Genomic DNA, 27113 nt, shown 5'->3' on the forward strand with positions numbered 1-27113 from the left:
ATAAAGAGTTCTGGAATATTCTAGCTCCAACGTTCCACAGAATGTTGCAGGAAATTCAGGAAAAGGCAGATTTCCAGCTAAAATGAATTCTGCTACCATCAGTCTTCTGCTTAAGCCTGGCAAAGATCCTATGTTTCCCACCAGTTATTGTCCCATATCCTTAATTAATGTGGATATTAAGATAATCTGTAAAGCTTTTGCAAACCAATTAGACAAAGTAGCTCCTCTCATAATCCATCCAGATCACACTGGTTTCATCAGAGGAAGGCACTCATCCACAAACACACTCAGATTACTTAATTTAATTGATTATTACTACAGTAAAAATATTAAAACCAATATATTGTCTCTAGATGCAGAAAAAACATTTGATAGAGTAAACTGGAGTTTTTTATTTGCTATTCTACATAAAATTGTTTTGGCAATTTTTTTAATAAATTGGTTAAAAAATGTATACAGCTTTCCAACAGCCTGTGTCAGGACAAATAATCAAACATCTTCAACCTTTTGTCTCCAGAGGGGCACTAGGCAAGGATGCCCGCTTTCCCCCTCACTTTTTGCTATTTTTTTATTCGAACCACTAGCAGCAACAATTAGAAAAAGTAGTGTTGTTAAAGGTATACAATGCATTAATATAGAACATAAAATTAGTCTTTATGCTGATGACGTATTACTCTATCTCCACCTCTCAAACACTTCCCTCTCTCAAGTAATTAGATTACTAGAATCTTTCTCAAAAGTCTCAGATTACTCTATAAATGTGTCTAAATCTACGGTACTGCCAATTAATTGCTCTTTTCAGAACCCCCTAGATTTACAACTGCAATCAGGATATATTAAATATTTGGGTATTACTGTGTTGTCTAAACTAGCGGATTTACCAAAATTGAACCACAACCCGCTATTAAAAAAGATAGAAGAGGACCTTGAAAGATGGAAATCTCTTCCAATTTTACTTATGGGTGTGGTATCTTAAATTAAAATGATGGTCTTACCTAGAATTAATTATTTATTTTCAATGATCCCCAATAAACCACAATCTGACTGAGAAAGCAGTTGTTTATCAACTATGTGAACATTTACAAAGTAATGACCTACCTGAGGAGTTTCAGTCAGGCTTCAGAGCTCATCATAGCACTGATATATTGATATTCTCATGGTCTCAGATAATGGACTTGTGTCTGTATTTGTCCTGTTAGATCTCAGTGCTGCATTTGACACAGTTGATCACAATATTCTCCTACAAAGACTTGAGCATACTGTAGGGATTAAGGGGAAAGCATTAGGCTGGTTTAAATCTTATCTGTCGGACAGATTCCAGTTTGTTCATGTTAATAATAAATCTTCCTCAAACTCTAGGGTCACTTGTGGAGTACCACAGGGTTCAGTCCTTGGACCAATTCTCTTTACTATATATATATGCTTCCGATTGGCAAAATTATCAGACAGCATAGGATTAATTTCCACTGTTATGCTGATGACACTCAGCTATATTTATCCATAAATCCTGATGAATCCAATCAATTACTTCGACTGCCGTCATGTCTTGATGACATCAATAGCTGGATGACTTTAAATTCTCTGCATTTAAATTCTGACAAGACAGAAGTTGTAATCTTTGAACCAGAGTCCTCAAAAAAAAAATCTTAATCAATCACTTAATCTGGATGGCATTAACTTCATGCATGCTCAGTATGAGGGATTGCTGCAAAGCCATGGACAATGCAGACGACTCTCCCTGTGGCTCTACGCTTCTCCAGGAGTGAATGCTGCTTGTCGTGACTTTGATGCAATCAACTGGTTCCCTTAAATAGGACATTTTTGACCAATCTGTATAATATGATTGAACTTGAATTTGTAAAGTGCCTTGAGATGACATGTTTCATGAATTGGCGCTACATAAACAAAAATTAAATTTAATTGAATTATTAAGTAGCTGAACTAATAAGTGATATATACCTAATAATAAATCTAATATACAAGATTTGCTAGATTTTATACTTACTAATGCAGCTTGACTATCTGATGCAATTATACATTTACTTTTTTCTCTAATATTATCATCAAGCAACCATTCTAAAGCCAACACAATGGCAATTAATTAAACTGTAAAAACTGCTAGATGATCTGTGGTTCTCCTTTAAAGGAGAAGTCCAGTCAAAATCTGAATTCAAACTGCTAAAAGTACTTTAATTATAAAATCATTACATACTGTTCAATAAATGATAAGCTTTTTTAATTAAGAGTAATTTTCATTTGAAGGTCTTTTTATGGGGGCAGCCATCTTGGTGAAGAACAGTACTGCCACCTCCCAGTTTGTGACGCAACGGTGCGGTATCGGCTGTAGAGCAAGTCCCAATGCCATATCTGTCCCCTTGTAAATAAATACCCGTTTTCATGCCAAAATATTTTTTTAACCTCTTAAACAAAGATAGACATGGTATTAAGCATTTAAATTTAAATGAATACTAATTTTACATTTTAGAGAGATAAAAAGACAACAGATAAGCATTAAAGTATGGTTTATGGGTTGTGTTCTGCAATGTTATGAGTATAAAACTCATCTTTAGAATCAATCTCTGCTCAAAATGGTGACCTGCACCGCCTAATCTACTTTCAGCAGTTATCATCAGTTATTGCAACCGTAAACTGCAGAAAATACGGGCAGAGTGGCTCCTTCTGAGTTTACTCTCTGCTCCTGTCAGGAGGGATATTTCGGCGTCACTTAGTTTAGACCCCAAACAATCGACTACACTTTCAGAAACAAGCCCAAAAAAACCTGCAACCCGCAACTCATGAAATTTACAAGCGACTTTAGAAAAAATAAGACCAAAGTCACATAAAATAAGTGGGCTTTGCAACACTGAGCATTCTTTCCAAGCGTGTCGTATCCCTCCGCTCCTCTGGTCGGGTAAACAAATGTTTCGGCAAATTCTACATTATAAAAAAAAAAAAAACCTACTGAAAAGTCTCGCTCTAATGTCATCTTGAAGACCTTCTTCTTCTAAATGTTGGCTCCATATGACGTTGTTTCTCTCTGGCCAGAAGCACGATGGCAAATCCTCCCTCTTCAAGTAGGTATTCCAACAAAAAACCCGGTGGATTACCTGATATATTGTTACATCCAACTGCCATGCACGTGAGCATTGTTGCTTTAACAAATGCTCTCGCAAATTTCAATGGTGAAGTCCTCTGGAAATCCGAAATAAATGCTGTTGATCGCAGCTGTGTACAACAGTTCCTAGTGATTGGCGTACCGTGCACGTGACGTCACCATCTCATGAGCAACGCCTTTTGCCGCTAAGGTAGGACAACAGGTTGAGAGCGCACGTAGCAACCAGCCATTACACGTGCAACAGATACAAGGATATGACCGACTTTTCAGCTGTTAAACTATCGCAAGAGGATGTCCAGGCGCCCAGTTTACTGGTAGAACTGTGGAACAACATACCAACGTTCAGCTCAAACGATGGCTTGAGTGTCGAGGGCTTAGAAAGACTGGAAAATGGGCCAAGCGTCATCGGCCATTTTTTCTGTTTGTAATCACCATCCAGGAATCGGTATAAACTGTCCGGCACGCCAAACAATTTAGTCCGGTCTGGTGGCCAAATGCATTATCATTATCCAACGCCTGTATCTCCTCGCTGCATCGACCGGTCTGCACCAGATTTTTTGTGAGTCATAGGGGAGCGCTGCCGAACGCGTTCGTGTGAATCGCCCGGTGGACGGGCGGGGAAAATGCGTGACAGCATCTGAGGTGGCGGCTGGCCGGCGGTGCGTGAACCCCGCCGGACGGCCGGCGGTGCGCGAAGCCCGCCGGACGGCCGGCGGTGTGTGCCCCCATACACAGTGTTTGAGACGAAATTTTATGCTTTTGATTTCTTATTGATTAACGCTGAATTCATTAAATCACCACGGTCATATTAGTTTTAGGTATAGCTTATTATCCACTGATTTTTCCTTGTTGACCGGACTTCCCCTTTAATCATGACTCTATGGTGTTGGATATTCACAGCTGCTCCTGTTCTGCCATTATTTGAAATCTTTAGATCTATCTGTATACATACTTATACTATGTTTAAATCTTCCAAAAATAATTACTAACTATTAGCCATTCAGGAGTATTTCCCTTTTTAAGAGATTCCCCAATTGCTTTACCCAATCAACTTCTGGTGTGATAAATAACCATGATGGAATTGGTGACTGTGGAACCGTAAAACTATACTGGAACTGAGTCACACCTAAATCTGGAGCTTTTATGTCCCCAATCCATACAGAGCTATTACAATCAGATTTATGATGTTCCCAACAGTCCTGCAGCACAGCCTTAGTGGGTCACCGGGGCCCCACTCTGGAGCAAGGCCTGGAGGTGGGGCACGTTGGCGAGCATCTGGTGGCCGGGCTTTTGCCCATGGAGCCCGGCCGCGCTTAGCCCAAAGAGATGACATGGGTCCCCCTTCCGATGGGCTCACCAACTACGGGAGGGGCCAAAGGGGTCGGGTGCGTTGTGCAATGGGTGGCAGTAGAGGGCGGGAGCCTTGGCATTCTGATCCTCGGCTGCAGAAGCTAGCTCTTGGGACGTATAATGTCACCTCGCTGGTGGGGAAGGAGCCTGAGCTAATGCGCAAGGTTGAGAGGTTCCGACTACAGATAGTCGGGCTCACCTCGATGCATGGCTCTGGCTCTGGAACCAGTCTCCTTGAGAGGGTCTGGACATTATTCCACTCTCGAGTTGATCCCGGTGAGGGGCGCCGAGCTGGGGTGGGCATACTTGTTGCCCCCCATCTCGGTGCCTGTATGTTGTGGTTCTCCCCGGTGAACGAGAGTGTGGCCTCCCTCCGCATTCGTGTGGGGGGACGGGTTCTGAATGTTGTTTGCGCTTACGCGCCAAACAGCAGTTCAGATTACCCACCCTTTTTGGAGTCCTTGAAGGAGGTACTGGAGAGTGCCCCTCCTGAGGACTCCCTCGTTATGCTGGGGGACTTCAACGCTCACGTGGGCAATGACAGTGGGACCTGGAGGGGCGTGGTTGGGAGGAACGGCCCACCTGATCTGAACTCGAGTGGTGTTCTATTGTTGGACTTCTGTGCTCGTCATGGATTGTCCATCACAAACACCATGTTCAAGCATAAGGGTGTCCACATGTGCTCTTGGCACCAGGACACCCTAGGGCGCAGTTCGATGATCGACTTTGTTGTCGTTTCATCTGACCTGCGGTCACATGTCTTGGACACTCGGGTGAAGAGAGGGGCGGAGCTCTCCACCGACCACTACCTGGTGGTGAGTTGGCTCCGATGGTGGGGGAGGAAGCCGGTCAGACCTGGCAGGCCCAAACGTACTGTGAGGGTTTGCTGGGAACGTCTGGCAGAGTCCCCTGTGAGACGGAGCTTCAACTCCCACATCCGGGAGAGCTTTGAACACGTCTGAGGGAGGCGGGGGACATTGAGTCTGAATGGACCATGTTCCGCGCCTCTATTGTTGAGGCGGCTAGTCGGAGCTGTGGCTGCAAGGTTGTCGGTGCATGTGGCGGCGGCAACCCTCGAACCCGCTGGTCGACACCAGTGGTGAGGGAAGCCGTCACGCTGAAGAAGGACACCTACGGGGCTTTTTTGGCCTGTGGGACTCCGGAAGCAGCTGATGTGTACCGGCAGTCGAAGCGGCATGCGGTTCGGCTGGTCGCCGAGGCAAAAACTTGGGTGTGGGAAGAGTTCGGAGAGGCCATGGAGAAAGACTTCCGTACGACTTCAAAGTGATTCTGGTCCACTATCCGGCATCTCAGGAGGGGGAAGCAGTGAAGTACCAACACTGTTTATAGTGGGGGTGGTGTGCTGCTGACCTTGACTTGGGACGTTGTGCTTCGGTGGGCAGAATACTTCAAAGACCTCCTTAATCCCACCAACACGTCTTCCATTGCAGAAGCAGAGCCTGAGGACTCTGGGTCGGGTTTCCCCATCTGGTGCTGAGGTTGCCGAGGTTGTTAAAAAGCTCCTCGGTGGCAAGGCCCCGGGGGTGGAGTACCTTAAGGCTCTGGATGTTGTGGAGCTGTGTTTGTTAACGCGGCTCTGCAACATTGCGTGGACATCGGGGGCAGTTCCCCTGGATTGGCAGACTGGGGTGGTGGTCCCCCTATTTAAAAAGGGGGACCAGAGGGTGTGTTCCAACTACAGAGGAATCACACTCTTAAGCCCCCCTGGTAAGGTCTATTCAGGGGTTCTGGAAAGGAGGGTCCATCGGATAGTCGAATCTCGGATTCATGAAGAGCAGTGTGGTTTTCGTCCTGGCGGTGGAACACTGGATCAGTTCTACACCCTCAGCAGGATCCTGGAGGGGGCATGAGAGTTTGCCCAACCAGTCTACATGTGCTTTGTGGATCTGGAGAAGGCATTTGACCATGTCCCCCGAGGGATCCTGTGGGGGGTACTCCGGGAGTATGGAGTACCGGGCCCTTAAATAAGGGCTGTCAGGCAGGTCTCTGTATGACCGGTGTCAGAGTCTGGTCCGCATTGCCGGCAGTAAGTCGGACTCGTTTCCAGTGAGAGTTGGACTCCGCCAAGGTTGCCCTTTGTCATCGATTCTGTTCATAACTTTTATGGACAAAATTTTTAGGCGCAGCCAAGGTGTTGATGAGATCCGTTTTGGTGGCCTTAGGATTGCGTCTCTGCTATTTGCGGATGACGTGGTCCTATTGGCTTCATCAGGGCGTGATCTACAGCTCTCACTGGAGCGGTTCGCAGCCAAGTGCGAAGCGGCCGGGATGAAAATCAGTGCCTCCAAATCCGAGACCATGGTCTTGAACCGGAAAAGGGTAGAGTGCCTTCTCCGGGTTGGGGAGGATGTGCTACCCCTAGTGGAGGAGTTCAAGTATCTTGGGGTCTTGTTCACAAATGAGGGGAAGATGGAGCGGGAGATTGACAGGCGGATTGGTGTGGCGTCTGCTGTGAAGCGGGTGCTGTACCGGTCCGTTGTGGTGAAGAGAGAGCTGAGCCAAAAGGCAAAGCTCTCGATTTACCGGTCGATCTAGGTTCCTACCCTCATCTATGGTCATGAGCCTTGGGTCGTGACCAAAAGAACGAGATCCTGGATACAAGCGGCCGAAATGAGTTTTCTCCGTAGTGTGTCTGGGGTCTCCCTTAGAGATAGGGTGAGGAGCTCAGTCATCCGGGGAGGACTCAGAGTAGAGCTGCTGTTCCTCCACGTCGAGAGGAGCCAGTTGAGGTGGCTCAGGCATCTGGTTCGGATGCCTCCCGGGCGCCTCCCTGGAGAGGTGTTCCGGGCACGTCCCACCGGGAGGAGGCACAGGGGAAGACCCAGGACGCTTGAGGGACTATGTCTCCCGGCTGGCCTGGGAACGCCTTGGGATTCCCCCGGAGGAGCTGGCTCAGGTGGCTGGGGAGAGGGACGTCTGGGCCTCCCTACTGAAGCTGCTACCCCCGCGACCCGACCCCGGCTAAGCGGAAGAAAACGGACGGACGGACGGATATTCTTTTGCATTCTCTCCATTGTTTTCCCTAATTGAGATGTAAGAGCTATAGGCCTATAGTTTGAAGGGTCTGCTGCATTTTTACCTGGCTTCAACACAGGAATTATAACTGACTGTTTCCATGCCGCAGGAATAATCCCGTCTCCCAAATCAGATTAAACAGTTTTAAAATAACAGCAAGAGATGTATATCATTTAAATATTTAAGCATTATATTACAAACTCCATCTTTTCCTGGTGTTGATTGTTTAACATTTCAATTTAATTCAATTAGAATTTGTTTATATAGCGCCAATTCATGAAACATGTCATCTCGAGGCACTTTACAAAGTGAAAATCAATCATATTATACAGATTGGTCAAAAATGTCCTATATAAGGCAACCAGTTGATTGCTTCAATGTCCTGACAAATAACATTCACTCCTGGAGAAGCGTAGAGCTACAGGGAGAGTCGTCTGCATTGTCCATGGCTTTGCAGCAATCCCTCATACTGAGCAAGCATAAAGCGGCAGTGGAAAGAAAAACCACCCATTAGCAGAAAGGAAAACCTCCAGCAGAACCGGGCTCAGTATGAACGGTCATCTGCCTCGACCGACTGTATGAGATGAAAAAAGCAATTTTTAATGCTCTGTCTTCTGTAACCCCCAAAGTAAAAGGCATATCTAGATCTTTATTTGAAACTATTCTCTTATTAGTGGCTCCTGGATTATCAGCTAAAATCTTCTCTTTACAAGTCTTTATATCTTCAGATACATTTTCTGAACTATATACAGAGTGCGGTGCTGAAAGCACTGAATGTTCCCTTCGGGCATGCGCAGTTCGAGTACTTATACCAACAGGGTCACACCTGTGACGGCGGATGAACACTCAGAAGCTATTTAGCCTCGTGTCATCCTTGGCTCTGTTCCTTTTTTCTTCTCACAAGCAGTTCGCCATCTTTCCTGTTGTTTGACGCCCCATCTCTCGCTGGCAGCGTTTCTGCCCTCTCTCCCGGTGTGACCAACCTCATTTACTGGAGCTTGAGTACGGCTAACGTTGTTAGCTCCTTTTGTTTATTGGATTTATAATTGGTGAGGACAGCGTGTTCACCCCCTCTCCAAGTGTGACCAACTTCATTTACCGAAGTTTGAGTACGGCTAACGTTGTTAGCTCCTTTGGTTTTTTGGTTTTATAACTGGTGACGACAGCGTGTTCACCCCCACTCCCAATATCAGCCTCCTTGTGTTTGCAGCCTCTTTCGTGGCTCTGCTATAATTGGTGACGGCTGCGTTCGCACCCCTCTCCCGATTTTAGCTCATTTTCATTTCTTAATTGGGCTGAGCTTTGTTGACCTTTGACATAGATGGCTCCCACAGCTGCATGGATTGTGGGGCTGCCCTCCATGCAGAGGATGGCTACCTGCCTTGGACATGAGCACCTTGTGGAGGCACTGTCCGAGAACCCCTGCATGAATTGTAGTTTTATGCCCCATGCAGCGAGGGTGGCTCGGTTGGCCCAGTTGTGCCCCCAGGAGGGTTCTGACCTTCCGCCCTCTGGGCAGGAGGATCCCCTTAGGCGTTCTAAGCGCCGTTGTGGGACCGCGGCCTTGGCACCCCCCGGAGGAGACACAAGGGTGGAGCAGTTGTCGGCAGAGTTGGCAGAGATGAAATCTTTGTTGCAGACATGTCAGTCTGATGCCTCTCTTCCAGTGGCTGGGCTCTCTTCCCCACCCCTGCCTGAACGGGTCGCAGAGGAGGATGTCATATCTCTCGGTGTCTCTGCTTTTCATTTCAGAGATGATGAGGAGGCAGGGTCCTCTCAAGCCTCTGAGACTGGGTCATTTTCATCCCAGAGTGCAATTGGGGATGACGGTGACAGTTCCATGCGGGATGTAATGTCTATGGCCCTGAAGCAGCTGCAGCTGGAACGCCCACAAGGGGAGGTATCTGACTCCAGGAGTGCCTTTTTCAGGCACGGACGGGCTCCTACTCCCTTTTCTGTACCTCCATCAGAGGAGTACCTTAAGGAGTTGCATGCTTGTTAGCGGGACCAGAGAGCATTGTCACAGCTCTCCGCTGATGGTTGGGTGTTAGCTGCCATGCACAAATTGGCAAAGGCCAACCTGGACTGTATGCTAGCAGTTGAACCCACTGTCGCGCCAGATGAAGCCCTGTTTCCTGACGTCAGATGCCCAAGGACTCGTCAGGTTACAGATGACCTCCTGTGTAAGGCATACAATGCATGAGTGCATGCTGGCCGCTTTGGCAACTCCCTGGCACACCTCATGTTTGCCCTCTCTACATCTGTTCAGGACGCCGGTGGTGCCGCTGAAGCGGTTGGTTTTAACGATGCAACATTGCAGGCCTTTGCGCTGATGACCAGAGAGCTTGGCCGTGTCATGTCATTCCTTGTCCAAGCTCGTAGACAGGTGTGGCTTGCACGGTCTCCCCTCACCGAGGCATGCCGTTGGACCTTCAAGGGTGTCCTGGTTGTGCCAGGGGAGTTCTTTGCGTCAGCTGCCCTTCAGGCCCGCCAGACCAGCCAGCAGCTTGGTGTCCTTTGCAGGAGCGTACGCCCCTTTGCTCAGTGTTCGAGGTGCCTTGCTGCTACCTCCAATGCTCGCCCACGGCCCCGGACTGGTGATAGACCTGTGGGTTCCTATCCCCATGATGTGCGGCAGAGACCCAGCAGGGTCTTTCGTGAGCCAGTCTGCTACCCATTTAGACAGACCCGGGCCTCAGATCCTGGACGCCCTCCCCTCAGGGCTCCCAGGGGCAGGGGGGATAGAAGATGATGCCGCCGGGCCAGACGCTAGACATTTTTCCCATCAGCAGCTGAATTTCTGGGCTGCTCACACTGTGGATCCATGGGTGGTTGCCACCTTAACGCATGTACAGGCTCCAGGTCCGACGGCGGCCCCCCCTTTCACGCCGGGTCAAAATTACTTTTATCACGGACCCGGTGAAATCCCTAGCACTGGACCAGGAGCTTTCTACCCTCCTGGCCAAGGGGGCAATTGAGGCCATGGATCCTCTGCGGCAACCCAGAGGCTACTACTCAACATATTTCCTCGTGGCAAAAAAGACGGGCGGTTTTCGCCCCACTTTAGATCTAAGGGGACTCAATCAGTACCTAAAGGTCCTTCCCAGTCACATGCTCACCACAGCAGAGGTTCTTCAGACCATTGTGGCAGGGAAATTGGTTTACATCAGTCGATCTGACAGACCCCTACTTTCATGTGCCTATTGCGGCAGAACATTGCCGCTTTCTCAGGTTTGCCTATCGTGGTCGCAATTTGCAATTCCAGGTGTTCACATTCGGGCTCTCCCTTTCCTTTACTCGATGCGTGAAAGTGGCCCTCTCTCCTCTGCGGACGTCCGGAGTCAGGATTCTGCCATACCTGGACGACTGGCTTCTCTGCGCTCCCTCTCAGGTAGCTGCCTCTCAGGATACATCCCGGCTTCTTCATCAGGTGTCACTGTTGGGCCTCAAAGTCAACTTGACAAAGAGTTGTCTAGTTCCATCTCAGACAAACACCTTTCTTGGGGTGCATCTGGACTCCACTGCCATGAGGGCCCGTCCATCTGTCCACAGTGTGGACAACATACTCCAGCTTGTCAGTTGATTCAGGCTGGGCAGGCAGTTTCCCTATATTCTGCGAATGCTGGCCAAACTGACATCAGTCACTCGTGTCATGCCCTTGGGTTTGCTCCTTCTGCGTCCTTTGTAATTGTGGCTCAACAGCTTTCACCTAGACGCCAGGCTGCACAGGATAAGCCTTCATGCCCTAGCTCCTTGGCGAGACAGGACCCTTTTGTCCAGTGGTGTTCCAATGGGGCTAGTGGTGTGTCTCAAGGGAGGTGGTCACCACAGATGCCAGCCCCATGGGCTGGGGCGCCATATGGCAACACAGAGCGGTTCGGGGTCTCTGGGACCCAAGGGAGTGCACAGAGCACAAACGTGCTGGGGTTGCGGGCTGTGCACATGGCCCTCAGGTGCTTTCGGCTCCACGAGTGCTTGATTGGGACCTACTGTTGGTTTTCGCGGCTCTGTGCCACCCTCCATTTGAACTTTTGGCACAAGCGGACCTCAAGTGGCTTTCCTGCAAGACTGCCGTTCTGTCTCACCTAAGAGGGTCGGCAAGCTACATGCTTTCTCTGTCAGCCCTACCTGTATGAGGTGGGCTCCAGATGGTTCTGCTGTTACCCTGTGGCCTAATACTGCATTTGTGCCTAAAGTGATGTCTCCTTTTCACCGCAACCAGCCATTGCGGTTGGCTCGGTTTCAGCCTTAGTCAGGTGCAACTGAGGACGGGTGTGGGTTATTGTGCCTAGTAAGAGCGTTGGAGGCATACATTGCAGCCACCATGAATCTAAGACGCTCGGACCAGCTTTTCCTATATTATGGGGGTCCGAGGTTAGGCTGTCCTCTTTCCAAGCAGTGTCTGTCCCATAGGATTGTGAGTGTCATCTGCCACGCCTACGCTGCAGGTCGCTGCTCCCTGCCAGTCAGTATGAGAGCACATTCCACCAGGAGCGTCTCTGCTTCCTGGGGGGCTTTGAGAGGGGTCTTGCTGGAAGCAATATGTACTGCTGCATCATGGGCTACCCCGACCACCTTCACGTGGTTCTACAAAGTAAATGTGGCTGACACTCATCCACTGGGTCAGGTCCTTTTACAAGGTTCTGCTGGGCTCTCTCAGTGAGGTATGTGCTCAGGATTCCTTGTGACATAGTTGGCAATAGTCATTCAGTGCTTTCAGCACCACCCTCTGGCGGTCAGGAGGGATGAAATAGAACGAAAGATACGTATTTAACTATGTCTTTATGAATCCCAGATGACCGCCAGAGTTTCTCTGTCACTAGAATCCTTGCTTCTGTGAGAAGATTCTGTAGGAACAGAGCCCAGGATGACACAAGGCTATATAGCCTCTGAGTGGTCATCCGGCGTCACAGGTGTGACCCTGTTGGTATAATTACTCGAACTGCGCATGCCCGAAGGGAACATTCAGTGCTTTCAGCACCGCTCTCTGGCGGTCATCCAGAATTCATAGAAACATAGTTACATACGGAACTTTCATGTTCCAAACTATAGCTTGTGCTTTCTTGTATTGAATTAATGCCTCAAAAGTATGGCATCTCCTTACCAATTTAATAGCTTTATTTCTTCCCCTTATAGCAATACTACTACCCCTGTTTTAGAAATTGCAGTTTCAGCTGCATTAACAATAACAGACACAATCTTTGAGTTAGTGGTATCAGTGGTTATTAACTAAATATTGAAATAATTCCCAAGTAGCCCTACTTAGTCTCCATCTTGGAATCAGTACTTCCTCTTCTCTAACTACTTCAGAACCAACTGGTATTATAACAGGAAAATGATCACTACCCATAGGAGAATCACTCATCACATCCAAGATGTAATTCCAGCTATTCCATGTGACACCAATGTTAAAACTAAAACACTTTCTGAATTTCTGTTACAATCATTCCTAGTAGGACATCCATCATTAACACAAAACAGTGAATGTAATTCAAGAAACTCTTCAATGGCCAATCTATTTGCATCTGTATTTAGACTCCTCCATAAAATATGATGTGAATTGAAATCACCACACCATACAGTCTTTCCTTCATGCTGTTTATTTACTTCAAAAAGATGTTGAATGGTCAACTGCCTGCTAGAATTATATAGATTAATCACTGAAATCTGACTGTTTCCTGTCCAGATCTTAACAACTATTGATTCATAATTCTGCCTTATTGATTCCACTTTATATCTTATACCATCTTGCGCAAAAGTACCCCCTCCTCCCACGTCTTTCCTTTCTATCATTCCAAATAGTTTCCAAGATGGCGCTGCGCAGGCAGCAGCCAGTCACATCGGCTGTATCCCTTCTTTTCCTACTTTCTCCTTTTTATTGTGTTTTCTGGATTGCTTGTATATTATTGAATACCGGATCGGGTATTCTGAGCCTAGATGCCCTGAAGAAACCAACTTTTGGGACTCTAGTGATTATATTTTTGTTACTTTCGGCACATTTCGATTCCGCGAGTGGAGATCCCTTTGTCCGCAACTCCGAGCGTCCCTTGATCTACACGAGGAACCAGCTTCTCGGACTACGTGACTCCTCGCGCTGCGGCCCCGTTCATCACCACGCTGAGAAACTACACATCCCCGCAGAAATACGGAGGAGGCGGAGAGGATGTCGGGGCGGGAGGACGAAGCGGAGGAAAGGTTATTTACCATCGGTTGTCACTGGAAACATTAGATCTTTACGGAACAAGACCGAAGAACTCACAGCACTAACCCGTTTCCAAAGTAAGTACAGAGACGCTAGCATTATGTGCTTCACGGAGACGTGGTTAGATGGATCTGCCCCGGACTCAGTGATCTCCCTGGACGGCTTTAAACTTATCCGCGCGGACAGAACTTTTGCGGGGAGCGGAAAAAAGAGAGGGGGAGGGCTGGCGGTGTTTGTGAATGAGAGGTGGTGTAGCGCGGCGCATGTTCACGTGAAGCAGCAGATATGCTGCTCGGATGTTGAACTTCTCGCAGTGAGCTTAAGACCTTATTACTTGCCGAGAGAGTTCGGCCACGTGATCATGATCTGTGTTTACATCCCTCCCTCCGCGGACGCTGCCGCAGCGTGTGAGCGGATCCACGCCGCTGTAAACAATCTGCAAACACAGCATTCCCGCGCTCTCCTGCTTATCACAGGGGATTTCAACCATGCCTCTCTCCGTTCCACCCTCCCGACGCTCACCCAGTACGTCACGTGTAAAACAAGGGACAATAAAACGCTGGACCTTTTTTATGCTAACGTTAAGGACGCTTACACCGCCGCCCCCCTCCGCCCTCTGGGACGCTCAGACCACAACCTTGTCTATCTGCTCCCCCATTACATTCCACTGGTGAGGAGACAAAAGGCACAGAAGTCAGTGAAAGTTTGGTCAGACGAAGCCAGTGAGAAGCTGAAGGAATGTTTCAGAACCACAGACTGGAGCATGTTCCAAAGCTCTCATGGTGATGACATCAACAGCCTGACTGAATGCATCACTGACTACATGAACTTCTGTGTGGAGAGCATCGTGCCAACACGACGGCTACGATGCTTTCCAAACAACCCCCGCTGGGTGACCCCTGAACTGAAAGTCCTACTGAACCAGAAGAAGAGGGGTTTCTACTCAGGGGACAGAGAGGAGCAGCGTAGAGTCCAGCGGGAGCTACAGTGAAAGATCAGGGCAGCAAAGAAGGACTATGGGAAGAAGATGGAGGAGCAGCTGGCACAGAACAACGTCAGGGATGTGTGGAGAGGTCTGAAGAACATCTCCGGCTTCGGGCAGAGGACCAGCAGGACTGCAGACGGAGACACCAAGTCTGCAGATGAGTTGAACACATTCTTCACTCGGTTCGACTCCCCCCTCACTGGCCCCCTCACTGCCGTCAACTCTCCACACGTCTCCAACCACCAGCCCTTCAGAGACCTACCATCCCCCCCACCGCCACTCCTATCAACGACTGACCCATCCACACCTTCAGCCCTACCTTCCTCCCCCCTCACAGTCACACCAATGCAGGTGAGAGGACAGCTGACGAGGCTGAAACAAAGGAAAGCCTCAGGACCGGACGGCATCCCCCCCAGGCTACTGAGGACCTGTGCAGATGAGCTCTGTGAGGTCCTCAGCTACATCTACAACCTGAGCCTCAGCCTGGGGGTGGTGCCCACCCTGTGGAAGACCTCCTGTGTGGTACCGGTTCCCAAAACGCCGCACGCCAGGGAACCGGCCCGACTTCAGACCAGTCTCCCTGACCTCCCACCTGATGAAGACCATGGAGCGCCTCATCCTAGCACACCTGCGCACCGTGGTGAGCCCCACCCTGGACCCACTGCAATTTGCTTACCAGCCCAACATCGGAGTAGAGGATGCCATCATCTACCTGCTGCAGCGGGCGCTCACCCACCTGGAGACCACCGGGAGCGCTGTGTGAGTCATGTCCTTTGACTTCTCCAGCGCTTTCAACACCATCAGACCGGTGCTGCTTAGGGGGAAGCTGGAGGACGCTGGGGTGGACAAACATCTAGCTGACTGGACCATGGACTACCTCACTAACCGCCCTCAGTACGTGCGGCTGCACGGCTATCAGTCAGAGGTGGCACTCTGCAGCACCGGGGCCCCCCAGGGCACCGTTCTGTCTCCGTTGCTCTTCACCTTTAACACCTCGGACTTCACCTACAACACGGACAGCTGCCACCTTCAGAAGTTCTCTGATGACTCGGCCATTGTGGGCTGTGTGTCTGAGGGGAACGAGCTGGAGTACCGGTCGGTCATCATGGACTTTGTGGACTGGTGTGAGAACAACCATCTGTGCTTAAACACCAGTAAGACCAAGGAGATTTTAGGAGAAGACCCCCACCTCACTCACCTGTGAACATCCAGGGGCAGGACATAGAAACTGTGGAGAGTTTCAAATACCTGGGTGTTCACATCAATAATAAACTGGACTGGACTCATAACACAGATGCTCTGTATAAGAAGGGCCAGAGCCGCCTCCACCTCCTGAGGAGGCTGAGGTCCTTTGGAGTGAGCCGGCCTCTGCTAAAAACTTTCTATGACTCTGTGGTGGCCTCAGCCCTCCTCTACGCTGTCGTCTGCTCAGCCCCTGGCAGCGCAGAGCGGGACAGAAAGAGGCTGAATAAGCTGGTGAGGAAGGCCACTTCTGTCCTGGGCTGCACTCTGGACTCAGTGGAGGAAGTGGCTGAGAGGAGGGTGTTGTCCAAGTTCACATCCATCATGGACAACACCTTCCACCCCCTGCACCAGACTGTAGAGGAGCTGAGCAGCTCCTTTAGTGCCAGACTTAGACATCCTGTCTGTAAAAAGGAGCGTTACCGCAGGTCATTTATTCCTGCTGCTATCAGATTTTACAATGCTGCACTGTAACTGCAACTGTGACCATAACTGTAATAATTAATGTGCAATAACCAAGGTGCAATAATCTATTTAATACACTGTCCTACAACCCGTGCAATAATCCTAATGTAGTGACTTCTGCTGCTATCAACACCTGAACATAATTCAGCCCACGAGTTTTTCAGTCGTGGTACTTATATACATCTCAAACTGTGCGACGGAACCGCGGGGTTTAAAAAGTTCACCGCTCACGATCTGTGCGGCGCGACGCTCGGACGAGACCGGACTGCTCACACTGTACGTCGTGTCCCCTCTGGGACCGCTCGCTGTGGGGACAGAGGCAGGCGAGCGACGGTGGGTGACAGGGACCCAGAGCAGGGGTTCGAGCCCAGCTCTGGCGAGGCCCGCAGGAGGCACCGGGCGTCGGGGGAACGGAGGGGAGAGAGGAGGGATGAGACGCACCGGCGGCCGCGCGGCACGGCAGGTCGCCCGCCCAACCCCCCCCCCCCCCCCCGCGCGAGCGGAGGAGTGCCGAAACAGGCGGCGGACCGCGGAGGAGTGCCGAAACAGGCGGCCAGCGCGTTGCCGCCCTCCCCAACGCCCCCGCGAGCGGGCCGGGCGGAGGTTGCTTCAGGGACGCCCGCTTCCCTCCCTCCGCTGGCGGGGACGGAGAGGAGGGGAGGGCGCCCCCTCGTAGCTCTGCTTGAACAGCAGGATGCGCTCACGAAAACCTCACGACAGCCAACTGAATTTCAAACATGTTTGATTTTCACCGATCGTCCGATTCCTGATCGGGAGGTAGTCGTGAGAAGCCAGTCCCCCCTCCTCCCCCCCTCTACGATCAAGCTAAAATTCGGCCGATTCAAAAAATGCCCGCACGACTGAAGAATCGGCCCGAATAGGGCAAAAACTCGTACAGTGTACGCCCGGCTTAAGGAGAATTCAGAGAGGCCAGTTAAGCTAACAGTCATGTTTTAGGACTGTGGGAGGAAGCCGGAGTACCCAGAGAGAACCCACGCATGCACAGGGAGAACATGCAACCTGCTGGTGCCGTCGCTTTGATTTAGTTTACATTTTCTCTCTTTGTTCTTCTCAGACATTCATTTTTTAGATAATGCTGTTTTATTATTTTTATTTTACCGTTTATGTGTATGAATGTCATCCTGGCACTACTCTGGAGGAACAAAAATTAATGTTTCATGTAAAGATGTGACAAAGAAATGAAAAACAAAGCTAAATGATCTGATGTTATCTAAATCTTTCCCAAATCAAATTAAAACATCTCCATCAATAATTTACATCATTTGACTTATTTTCCTAACTTTTGTTCTTTAGTCCAAAACATTTTAGGTGTGAAATGTTCAATACTGAAAATAACAAAGAAGAAAATAAATAATTGACAAGGCAAAACATTTGGACAGCAGGTTGTCTGTAAAGAAAAAATGTCAGAACAAAATTATTAATTAAAAAAAGTATTAAAGTAGCAGTGAAAATAAAACCAACCTCAGCTTCTTTACTTTATAGACTGGAGTCTCCAGGATCTCACAGAGATGCTTCATCTCAGAGTCTCCAAAGGGTCTCCATTCATTATAGACCTGATCTATTTCCAGGTCAGTCAGGGAGGGGTTGGACTTCAGAGCTGATGCCACAACTTCACATTCAGTCAGTGAGAGACTACAGCCCACTAGTCTGTGATGAGAGAAAGAATCAGATCAGTTGTAGTCAAATCAGACTAATAAAGACTGATAAACAGACTAAAAGATGATGACTAAACAGTGATGTCATCATCAGATGAACATCTGCTCTTCACATCAATGTCCTGTTTGACCCACACAGATGTGTGTGTGAATGAGTGAAGACAAGCACTATATGAATATGACATGCTGAAAGGACGACAAAGCCTCACAGCACCTACAGGTGCTTTATTATACAATGTGAGTAATTACTGTGAGATGTTACAGAAAAAATTACTTAAAAACACTGGCACTAGGTTGAATTCCCTGGCCACCAAGAGATGCCATATATATGTCTATATGGTAACAGGTAAAATAATATATGATGGGTCTGTCACATTTTATTGTCCATTATTAACTACACATATACTGTAGCTTAACTAGGAAATTAACAAATAACAATTAACACTATAACATTTCTTAAATGTCTTTTGATTTTGATGATTCACCTTGTGGCAGCTGCATGCCACTGCAGGTGCCACAAGGTTCCAGAAAACCTGCCATCGGTTGCTGCAGCTCGACTGCTGGCATTGTGACACCTTGTGGCAGGAGGCTGGCGATAGTTGCACAAGCTTTTGTTGGAAATAATAAAACATGATTATTTGGAAGTATTTATAGACTAACAGGCATCCATAACAAACCATTAGCCCAAAAACAGCAACAGCCGTGGCAGCTGGCGCTTCCACCTGGTGGCAGACACATGCCAGTGAAGGTGGCAGCAGAAGTGCCACTAGTAGCTGCCGCTGCCACACATTGTGCCAGGCCATGCTGAAGAGCTGTAAAACTGGAGAAATGTCTCATTTTCTGGTAGCAGTTAAAAGAAGAGCAGCAGTATTTTAGACCAGCTGCAGTCAAGCCTCTAGAGTTTTATTAAACCCAGAGTAAAGTGCAGTGCAGGGATCTAAGCAAGTTGCAATTACAGCAGAGATTAAAATCTTTAGTCAGCTGTTTTAGTTTAAAAAAGCTGGACTGGACCACAGATTTTAACTGAGCATCAAAGTTAAGATTATTCTCTAGTCTTACACTCAGGTCTGTAGCAGTCAGTGTCAGATTCTGACTTTAAGGTCAACACTGATGTTAGAGACATCAATGCACCCAAAAAACATAAACTACTGAGGAGTTTATATATAGAACAACTATTTTTCTTTTTAGTGTCACAAAGTCTGTCTTCTGGCTAAAAAAGCTAAACACTAGTTTCTCAAAACTGACCCCAAAAGGACGGGGTAAAGAGAGAAGAGGAAGAGGCCAAGAATGGAGCCTTCAGATTCAGATTCACTTTATTAGCCATTTGCAGTTTTACCTGCATTGGAAAAAAATGTGCAAGTAACTCAGAGTGCAAAGTCAACGTAAACACATCAGAGGACACAACATAGAAAACAGACAGACAAAGCCACATGAAGCTTCAATATTAAAAATGCTCCATATTAAAATGCTGTACAATAAAATCCATACATACATACATACAAGTGCCTAGTTTAAGATGCTTTGTTCAAAGCAATCACAGCTTGTGGGAAGAAGCTGTGTAAATGGCGATCAGTAGTACATTTTGCAGAACGATACCTTCTCCCTGAGGGAAGCATCTCAAAGAAAGCCCTTGCTGGATGGCCTGAGGCATCATTAGCCAGCTGTAAAGCTCAATTCAATACTCTAGCTTTATATGTGAACTCCAGGAGCGGAGTGCAGCCAATAATTCTGCTGGCTGAGCAGACCACTTTATTCAAAGCCCTTTTCTCTTTTTGAGTGAGATTACCAAACCACACAGTAATATAACTGGTTAGGACAATCTCAATTACACAATAGTAAAAATTCAATAAAATCTTAGTATTCTGAGTAAACTCTCGAAGCCTACGTAAAAAGAAAAGGCGCTGTCTCGCTTTCTTAGCAATATTAGTCGTATTAGAGCTCCAATTCAAGTCATGAGAAAGAGTCACACCCAAAAATTTACATTTCTCAATAATCTGCACATCAGAATCATGAATAGTAATAGGCAACTGAATCCTATTGTGACAAAAATCAATAACAAGTTCACACGTTTTTGAAGTGTTCAAAAGCAAGTTGTTTTCATTACTCCATTGAACAACATTCTCCACCTCCTCGCGATAATGAGATTCATCGTTAGAGCTGATCAGCCCAATGATAGTTGTGTCATTGGCGTAATTGATTATGACATTATTATCATGAGATGCTGCAAGGTCGTGTGTATACAATGTAAACAGCAGGGGGCTCAGAATACACCCCTGCGGTGAACCAGTGCTAACATTCAGCTCATCTGAGATGCAATCATTGATTTTGACCCTTTGTGGTCGACAAGTCAAAAAATTTTAAATCCATTTACAAATGGCATCATCAAGTCCAAGACATTTCAATTTATGAATGACCTTTGTTGGGACCATTGAATTAAAAGCTGAACTGTAGTCTATAAATAGCATTCTAGCATATGATTTATGTGCCTCTAGATGCTTATAGACAGAGTTTAAAGCAAAAGAAATGGTGTCCTCAACACTTCTGTTTTTCCTGTATGCAAATTGTAGTGGGTCCACAGACACATCGATTTGATCCCTTGAGGCACTCTGCATTAGTGGAACTCTTTAATAAAATAAAAAGCAGTTCTCCATTCTGAAATAATTTCCCTCTGGGATTATTAAAGTATTTCTGATTCTGATTAAAAAAGGAGTGTAATAATACCACCAAAAACATACTACTACTACTACTTTCTAAGTTTATTCAGTGATTATTTGTACATGTGGGGTCTGTTTCATTTGATCCATTCATGCGTGTCTATCTAGTAACAAAATCTATTTTACCAGAATAAAGCAGCAGCTGAATGGACTCAGGAAGGTGGAGTTTTGGTTGCAGCAGACAGAATTTCTGGAGATGAGCCAAAATCAGAGCAAACTGGATTTTCCTCAGAAATCTGGCATGAACCACAGAGCCGTTTACTTGGTGAGAAGGTGCAATATTGAGCGTAAATGTTGTTAATAGAGATTAAACAGACGTGATTCTGCTCATATCAGGCAGTCTTGGTATGTTGGAACAATCCCAGGAGAACAGTTTTGTGTTTTTATGTTTAACCCACTAACTGGACAGTAAGGTGTTGACACTCCTCTTTCACTTTTTAACCAAAGGAAAACATCTCCACTTCCATGTCTAGTCAGTTAAAATGAGACGCAGTTGACTGGATCCATTCTCCACCGCTCCCCCAGCCCAAAAAAATGAACATAATCTCACTCTTAACTGTCCCTAAAAGTTGAGAGGTGTGATGATAGCGGATCTAGTTAGCTGAGATCTTTCTCTTCTAACTCTGTTCCAGCTCCATAACATAGTGGAACAAGCCAAAGGGCTCCTGAGAGACACTGTGGTGTTGTTAGGCTTGGCTTGTCATGGACTGTTGCTGCTGTCCTCACAACAGGAGACTATGTGAAGCTAGAGAGCCAACAAGATGAAAAAAGTTCTCCACACAAGGCTTGATGTCCTTCACTTCTCTGAGGAACCTTTATTCAGAGATCTGACCAAGATGGGAGGTCTCTCTCTGATTAAATATCACACCCAAACCTTTTTAACTTTTGTTAGCACAGATTTACTTGGACTAATTTTAAACTATTAACTAGTTTATTATCTTATTTATGTCATTTATTCCCACCATGAACTTATTGCTGTCTTTTAACAACAGGCAGGACACTGTTCATTTGTTCTCTATTGTTCTTGATCTCAATTAGGCCGTGGGCCAGAATCTGTAGGGTGACTTTTCGTATGAACTGTCAGGGAGCAACTTTCTTCCACCGGGAAAAGTTGCTACACATAGCAGTGATCTCAAAACACCAATGTTCCCACGTTTTCACTTGCACATTAATAAGTTATAGCCGATAAAAAATCTAAACTGTGGCGCTCCGGTCCAAGAGGTTACGTGATTCGATTTTTGCTGCTCACCCAATCAGATCGCTGTATTGTCAGCTGTGCGAGTTCACCATGTCATCATGGCTGCGCCCGTAAGATGTTTGTATGCATCTGTTTCCAGACGAAGAAAGCCCAATAATAGCATTTTCTGGCGCCAGCTGGCTGAGATCTTGATGGCAAGAAAAAAGAAATAGCCCAGTCCATCATCCATTTTCTAACATGCTTATCCCTGCGTCCGCAAGGTGCCGGTCTGTATCTCCAGCTGTCAATGGGTGAGACGCGTTGTATAAACTGGACAGGTCGCCAGTCCATCGCAGGGGAGAAATAGTCCAGACTTTTGCCCAATTTACAGTGATATCACCAAGACCTGCTGCGCTAGAATAGCACAGGTGATGTGCCAAACGACTTATCCCCTCCAGAATTTGTATTCCCTGCGCTGAGAGCGCATTCAGCTGGAAGAAAAAATCCAGTCAACTCCGCCTCATTTCCAACCTATTAGGCGTGGAAATGAAGATGTTTTACTTTTCTTAACGAAATATAGCAATGGTGTCGTTACATTATCGTTCAGTTAGTGTGAAAAAAATGAAAATGTAACACTTGTTAGTGCGATCATAAAGGATTGCTATGTCGGTTAAAACTCGATTGATCACTCAATATAACACAATATGAGAAAGTAAACGGCTCTGTGGTCATTTCCACATGTGTCACCAAAATATTAGCTTTATCTTATTAGATTGTCGCATGTCTGTCTGCTTAAACCAAAAATCCACCTTCCTGAGTTCATCACAGCTGTCTACTTGTTCGTCTTTTTTCTTTTTCTTTTTGACCTGCATGAATAGATCATATAGAGCGGATTTCACGTGTGATCAAATGAACACTGAATAAAGGTACAGCCAAAATTATCAGATTTAATAAGATTTAAATTCAACCAAGAACCATATAGAGATATTAACCATATTAAGAAAACGAGATATGTCTCTTTTAAAAATAGAACAATGTATTAGGAGTTTAAAAAATCTATTTCATTTTATTAGAATGTGATATTTAAAATATTTAGACTTCACAAAGCTGAAGGTTAAAACTTTTATTGATTTCAAAAATACAATACAAAAGTCTACAAATTCCGAAGGGTATAACTCGTTTGGCACAACGAGTTTATACAACGCGTCTTGCCCATTGACAGCTGGAAATCGACACCAGCACCTCGCGAACCCAGCGGGGATAAGCGTGTTAGAAAATGAATGATGGATGGATGGACGGATGGTCTGGGCTATTTATTTTTACTTGCCATCAAGATCTCAGCCAGCTGGCGCCAGAAAATGCTATTATTGGGCTTTCTTCGTCTGGAAACAAATGCATACAAACATCTTACGAGCGCAGCCATGATGAACTGGTGAACGCGCACAGCTGACAATACAGCGATCTGATTGGCTGAGCAGCAAAAATCGAATCACGTGACCTCTTGGACCGGAGCGCCACAGTTTAGATTTTTTATCGGCTATAACTTATTAATGTGCAAGTGAAAACGTGGGAACATTGGTGTTTTAAGATCACTGCTATGTGTAGCAACTTTTCCCGGTGGAAGAAAGTTGCCCCCTGACAGTTCATACGAAACTTCTTAAGGAAGCGTCCTACAGATTCTGGCCCACGGACTACAATGGTCTTTTTCCTGGTTAAATAAAACTGAAAATAAAGCTGTTGTTCATTTCCTGTTTCTTGGTGTAGGGATGCTGGAGAGGCGGATTTAGACAGAGACAGTTCTGCACCATGAGGTCTGTGTCTGTTCTGTTTAGTGACATCCTCTGTTCTGCAGTCAGCTTTAGAAACCTGCCTACCTTCAGACAACTGTTTGTTAACCAATGGTTGAAGAGCAAATAAAGCCACATGTCTCTTCTTGTGGGCTCACCTATGTGGCTTTACCCAGTGGGGGGGGGGGGGCTTACTCCACGGGTTGAAGATGTCAGTGACAGTCGTAGACACTGGCAGACAAACATAGTTGTGGACTGTTTCAGAGAACAATGAAAGCTAACCTGTTACTTAGAGGTTAGGAACTGAACAGCAGACAAACCAAGGCTGTTCAACCATGCCGCTCATCTGGGCTGTTTTTCACACAATGTTTCTGATCTTCGGCGACCTCAGCACCAGAGATGGGAGAACCCGACCCAGAGACCGAAAGAACGAGATCCCGGATACAAGCGGCTGAAATGAGTTTTCTCCGTAGTGTGTCTGGGCTCTCCCTTAGAGATAGGGTGAGGAGCTCAGTCATCCGGGGAGGACTCAGAGTAGAGCCGCTGCTCCTCCACATCGAGAGGAGCCAGTTAAGGTGGCTCGGGCATCTGGTCAGGATGCCTCCTGGACGCCTCCCTGGTGAGGTGTTCCGGGCACGTCCCACCGGGAGGAGGCCCAGAGGAAGACCCAGGACACGCTGGAGGGACTATGTCTCTCTGCTGGGAACGCCTTGGGATTCCTCCTGAGGAGCTGGCCCAAGTGGCTGGAGAGAGGGACGTCTGGGCCTCCCTACTGAAGCTGCTACCCCCGCGACCCGACCCCGGATAAGAGGAAGAGGATGGATAGATGGATGGATGGATGTTTCTGATCTTCTCTGATTTATTTAGTTTCTACAAAGAAGTCATTTACGGCCCAGATTACCATCACCAGCGGACCAGAAGTGGCCCACAGACCATCAGTTCAATAGCCATGACCTAAAGAGTGATTTTCTAAAGAGGTGAATTATGGGTAAGAGCTGTTTAAAGTTTAAAATGTGTCTCTGGATGATTGAATCTTTCTAAAAGATCAAAATCACTAAATACCAAAAGCTGCAGCAGAGCTGACCTGAATGAGCTGAAGATTTAGAAATCTGAGTGGTTGAAATAGTCCAAAGTATGAAGGAAGTAGTTAAATGTCCAGAACCGACTGAATAATAAATAAACCGGACGGCAATAATGCTGAATCAGCATCAGTCAATGAAGACATCTGGACTCACCGAGCCTTTCTGCAGTTCCTCACAGCTGGAACCAGTCTCCGTCGTCCTGCTGGTGATGTGTTGTACTTCTCCAGGTCCAACTCATCCAGAACCTCCTCTGACATCTGCAGCATGTAGGCCAGAGCTGAGCACTGATACTCTGAGAGCTTCTCTGATCTGTTCTCTGATTTCAGGAACTGTTGGATCTCCTGATAAACTGAGAGGTCCTTCATCTCCATCAGACAGTGGAAGATGTTGATGCTTCTGTCAGGAGAGATTTCAGCAGTGTTCATCTTCTTCAGGTTGGTGATGACTCTCTGGATGGTTCCTGGACTGTTCTCTGTCTGACCCAGCAGGCCTCCTAAGAGTCTCTGGTTGGACTCCACAGAGAGGCCATGAAGGAAGCGAGCAAACAGGTCCAGGTGGCCATTTTTACTTCTGAGGGATTCATCCATGACTGCCTTCATGAACTCATCCAGAGATGTTTCACTGTATTTTTGTCCCAGGACGTTCTCCATCACCTCTGTGTTCCTGCTGGTGAAGCAGTGGAACATATAGACTGCAGCCAGAAACTCCTGAATGCTCAGATGAACAAAGCAGTAGACTGCTTTCTGGAAGATCACGCTCTCTCTCTTGAAGATCTCTGTACAAACTCCTGAGTACACCGAGGCCTCTGTGACATCCAGACCACACTGCTGCAGGTCTTCTTGGTAGAACATGATGTTCTCTTCCTCCAGATGTTCAAACGCCAGCCTCCCCAGCTTCAGGAGAACTTCCCTGTCAGCCTCCATCAGCTCCTGTGGACTCCTCCCATGTCCTCCATGGTACTTGTTCTTCTTCCTCCTGGTCTGGACCAGCAGGAAGTGAGAGTACATGTCAGTCATGGTCTTGGGCAGCTCTCCTCTCTGCTCTGTGGTCAACATGTTCTCCAGAACCGTAGCAGTGATCCAGCAGAAGACTGGGATTCCACACATGATGTGGAGGCTCCTGGAGGTCTTGATGTGGGAGATGATTCTGTTGGACAGCTCTTCATCACTGAACCTCCTCCTGAAGTACTCCTCCTTCTGGGCGTCGCTGAAGCCTCGTACCTCTGTTACCCTGGCAACACATGAAGGAGGGATCTGATTGGCCGCTGCAGGTCTGGAGGTGATCCAGACCAGAGCCGAGGGAAGCAGGTTCCCCTTGATGAGGTTTGTCAGCAGAACGTCGACTGATGACTTCTGTGTGACGTCAGAAACCAGCCGACTGTGGCTGAAGTCCAGAGAAAGTCTGCTTTCATCCAGGCCGTCAAAGATGAAGAGAAGTTTGTGGGCAGCCAGCTGCTCTGCTGGGAGCTTCTGGAGGGTTGGATGGAAAACATGGAGCAGCGTGAGAAGACTGTGCTGCTCACCTCTGATCAGGTTCAGCTCCCTGAACGACAGCAGAACCACCACACGGACATCTTGGTTCTCCAAGCCCTCGGCCCAGTCCAGAGTGAACTTCTGCACTGAGAAGGTTTTTCCAACACCAGCCACGCCGAGGGTCAGAACCACTCTGATGGCTCCATGTTGGTCAGGTGAGGCTTTAAAGATGTCGTGGCACCTGATTGGAGAGTCATGGAGGTTCTGGATCCTGGAAGCTCTCTCCAGCTGCTTCACCTCATGTTGGGTATTAACCTCTTCACTCTGTCCCTCTGTGATGTAGAGATCAGTGTAGATCCTGTTGAGGAGGGTTCTACTTCCTGGTTCATCACTTCCTTCAGTCACACATTCACATCTCCTCCTCAGACTGATCTTATGTTCCTCTAGAACCTCCTGCAGACCAACATCTGCTGGAACAGAGAAGAAGAGACAACTGAAGGAAAAAGCTGATTTAGTGATGAAGTTGGAGCAGAAACATCTGGAACATCAGGAGGTGTCATCATTAGAAGGTCTCTTAGTCCACATGATGTGATGCTAACCAATGGGATCCATCCTTAGAAGCAGAACCTTGTTAGATGGTCAGACAGCAGAGTTGTGCCTCTGCTTTGTGGCCAGTATCTGTTCACTGTCAGGATCTGATTCACAAAGCAGATCAGATGAAGAAATGCTGACAGAAACATGCAGCAGCTTTCAGCAACATCAACTCTTTAGCATCAGGTCACCATTGTCCTCATTTCTCTGCTTCTATCT

At 47.2% G+C, this 27113-nt stretch overlaps 1 protein-coding gene across 1 annotated transcript in view; it reads right to left on the reverse strand.

Annotated features, from left to right (window-relative positions):
* The window catches only part of LOC110367755 (NACHT, LRR and PYD domains-containing protein 12-like), an 80013-nt gene that overhangs the window by 27233 nt on the left and 25667 nt on the right, over window positions 1–27113 (reverse strand). Inside the window, exons 7-8 of the mRNA XM_036131189.1 lie at window positions 24985–26770; window positions 17878–18063 (exon numbers count right to left, since the gene is read on the reverse strand). Coding sequence (XP_035987082.1) covers window positions 17878–18063; window positions 24985–26770 — 1972 coding nt within the window. The remainder of the gene's footprint in view (window positions 1–17877; window positions 18064–24984; window positions 26771–27113) is intronic.

Source organism: Fundulus heteroclitus, unplaced genomic scaffold (assembly GCF_011125445.2).
Source record: "Fundulus heteroclitus isolate FHET01 unplaced genomic scaffold, MU-UCD_Fhet_4.1 scaffold_41, whole genome shotgun sequence".
Classification (NCBI taxonomy): Eukaryota; Metazoa; Chordata; class Actinopteri; order Cyprinodontiformes; family Fundulidae; genus Fundulus; species Fundulus heteroclitus.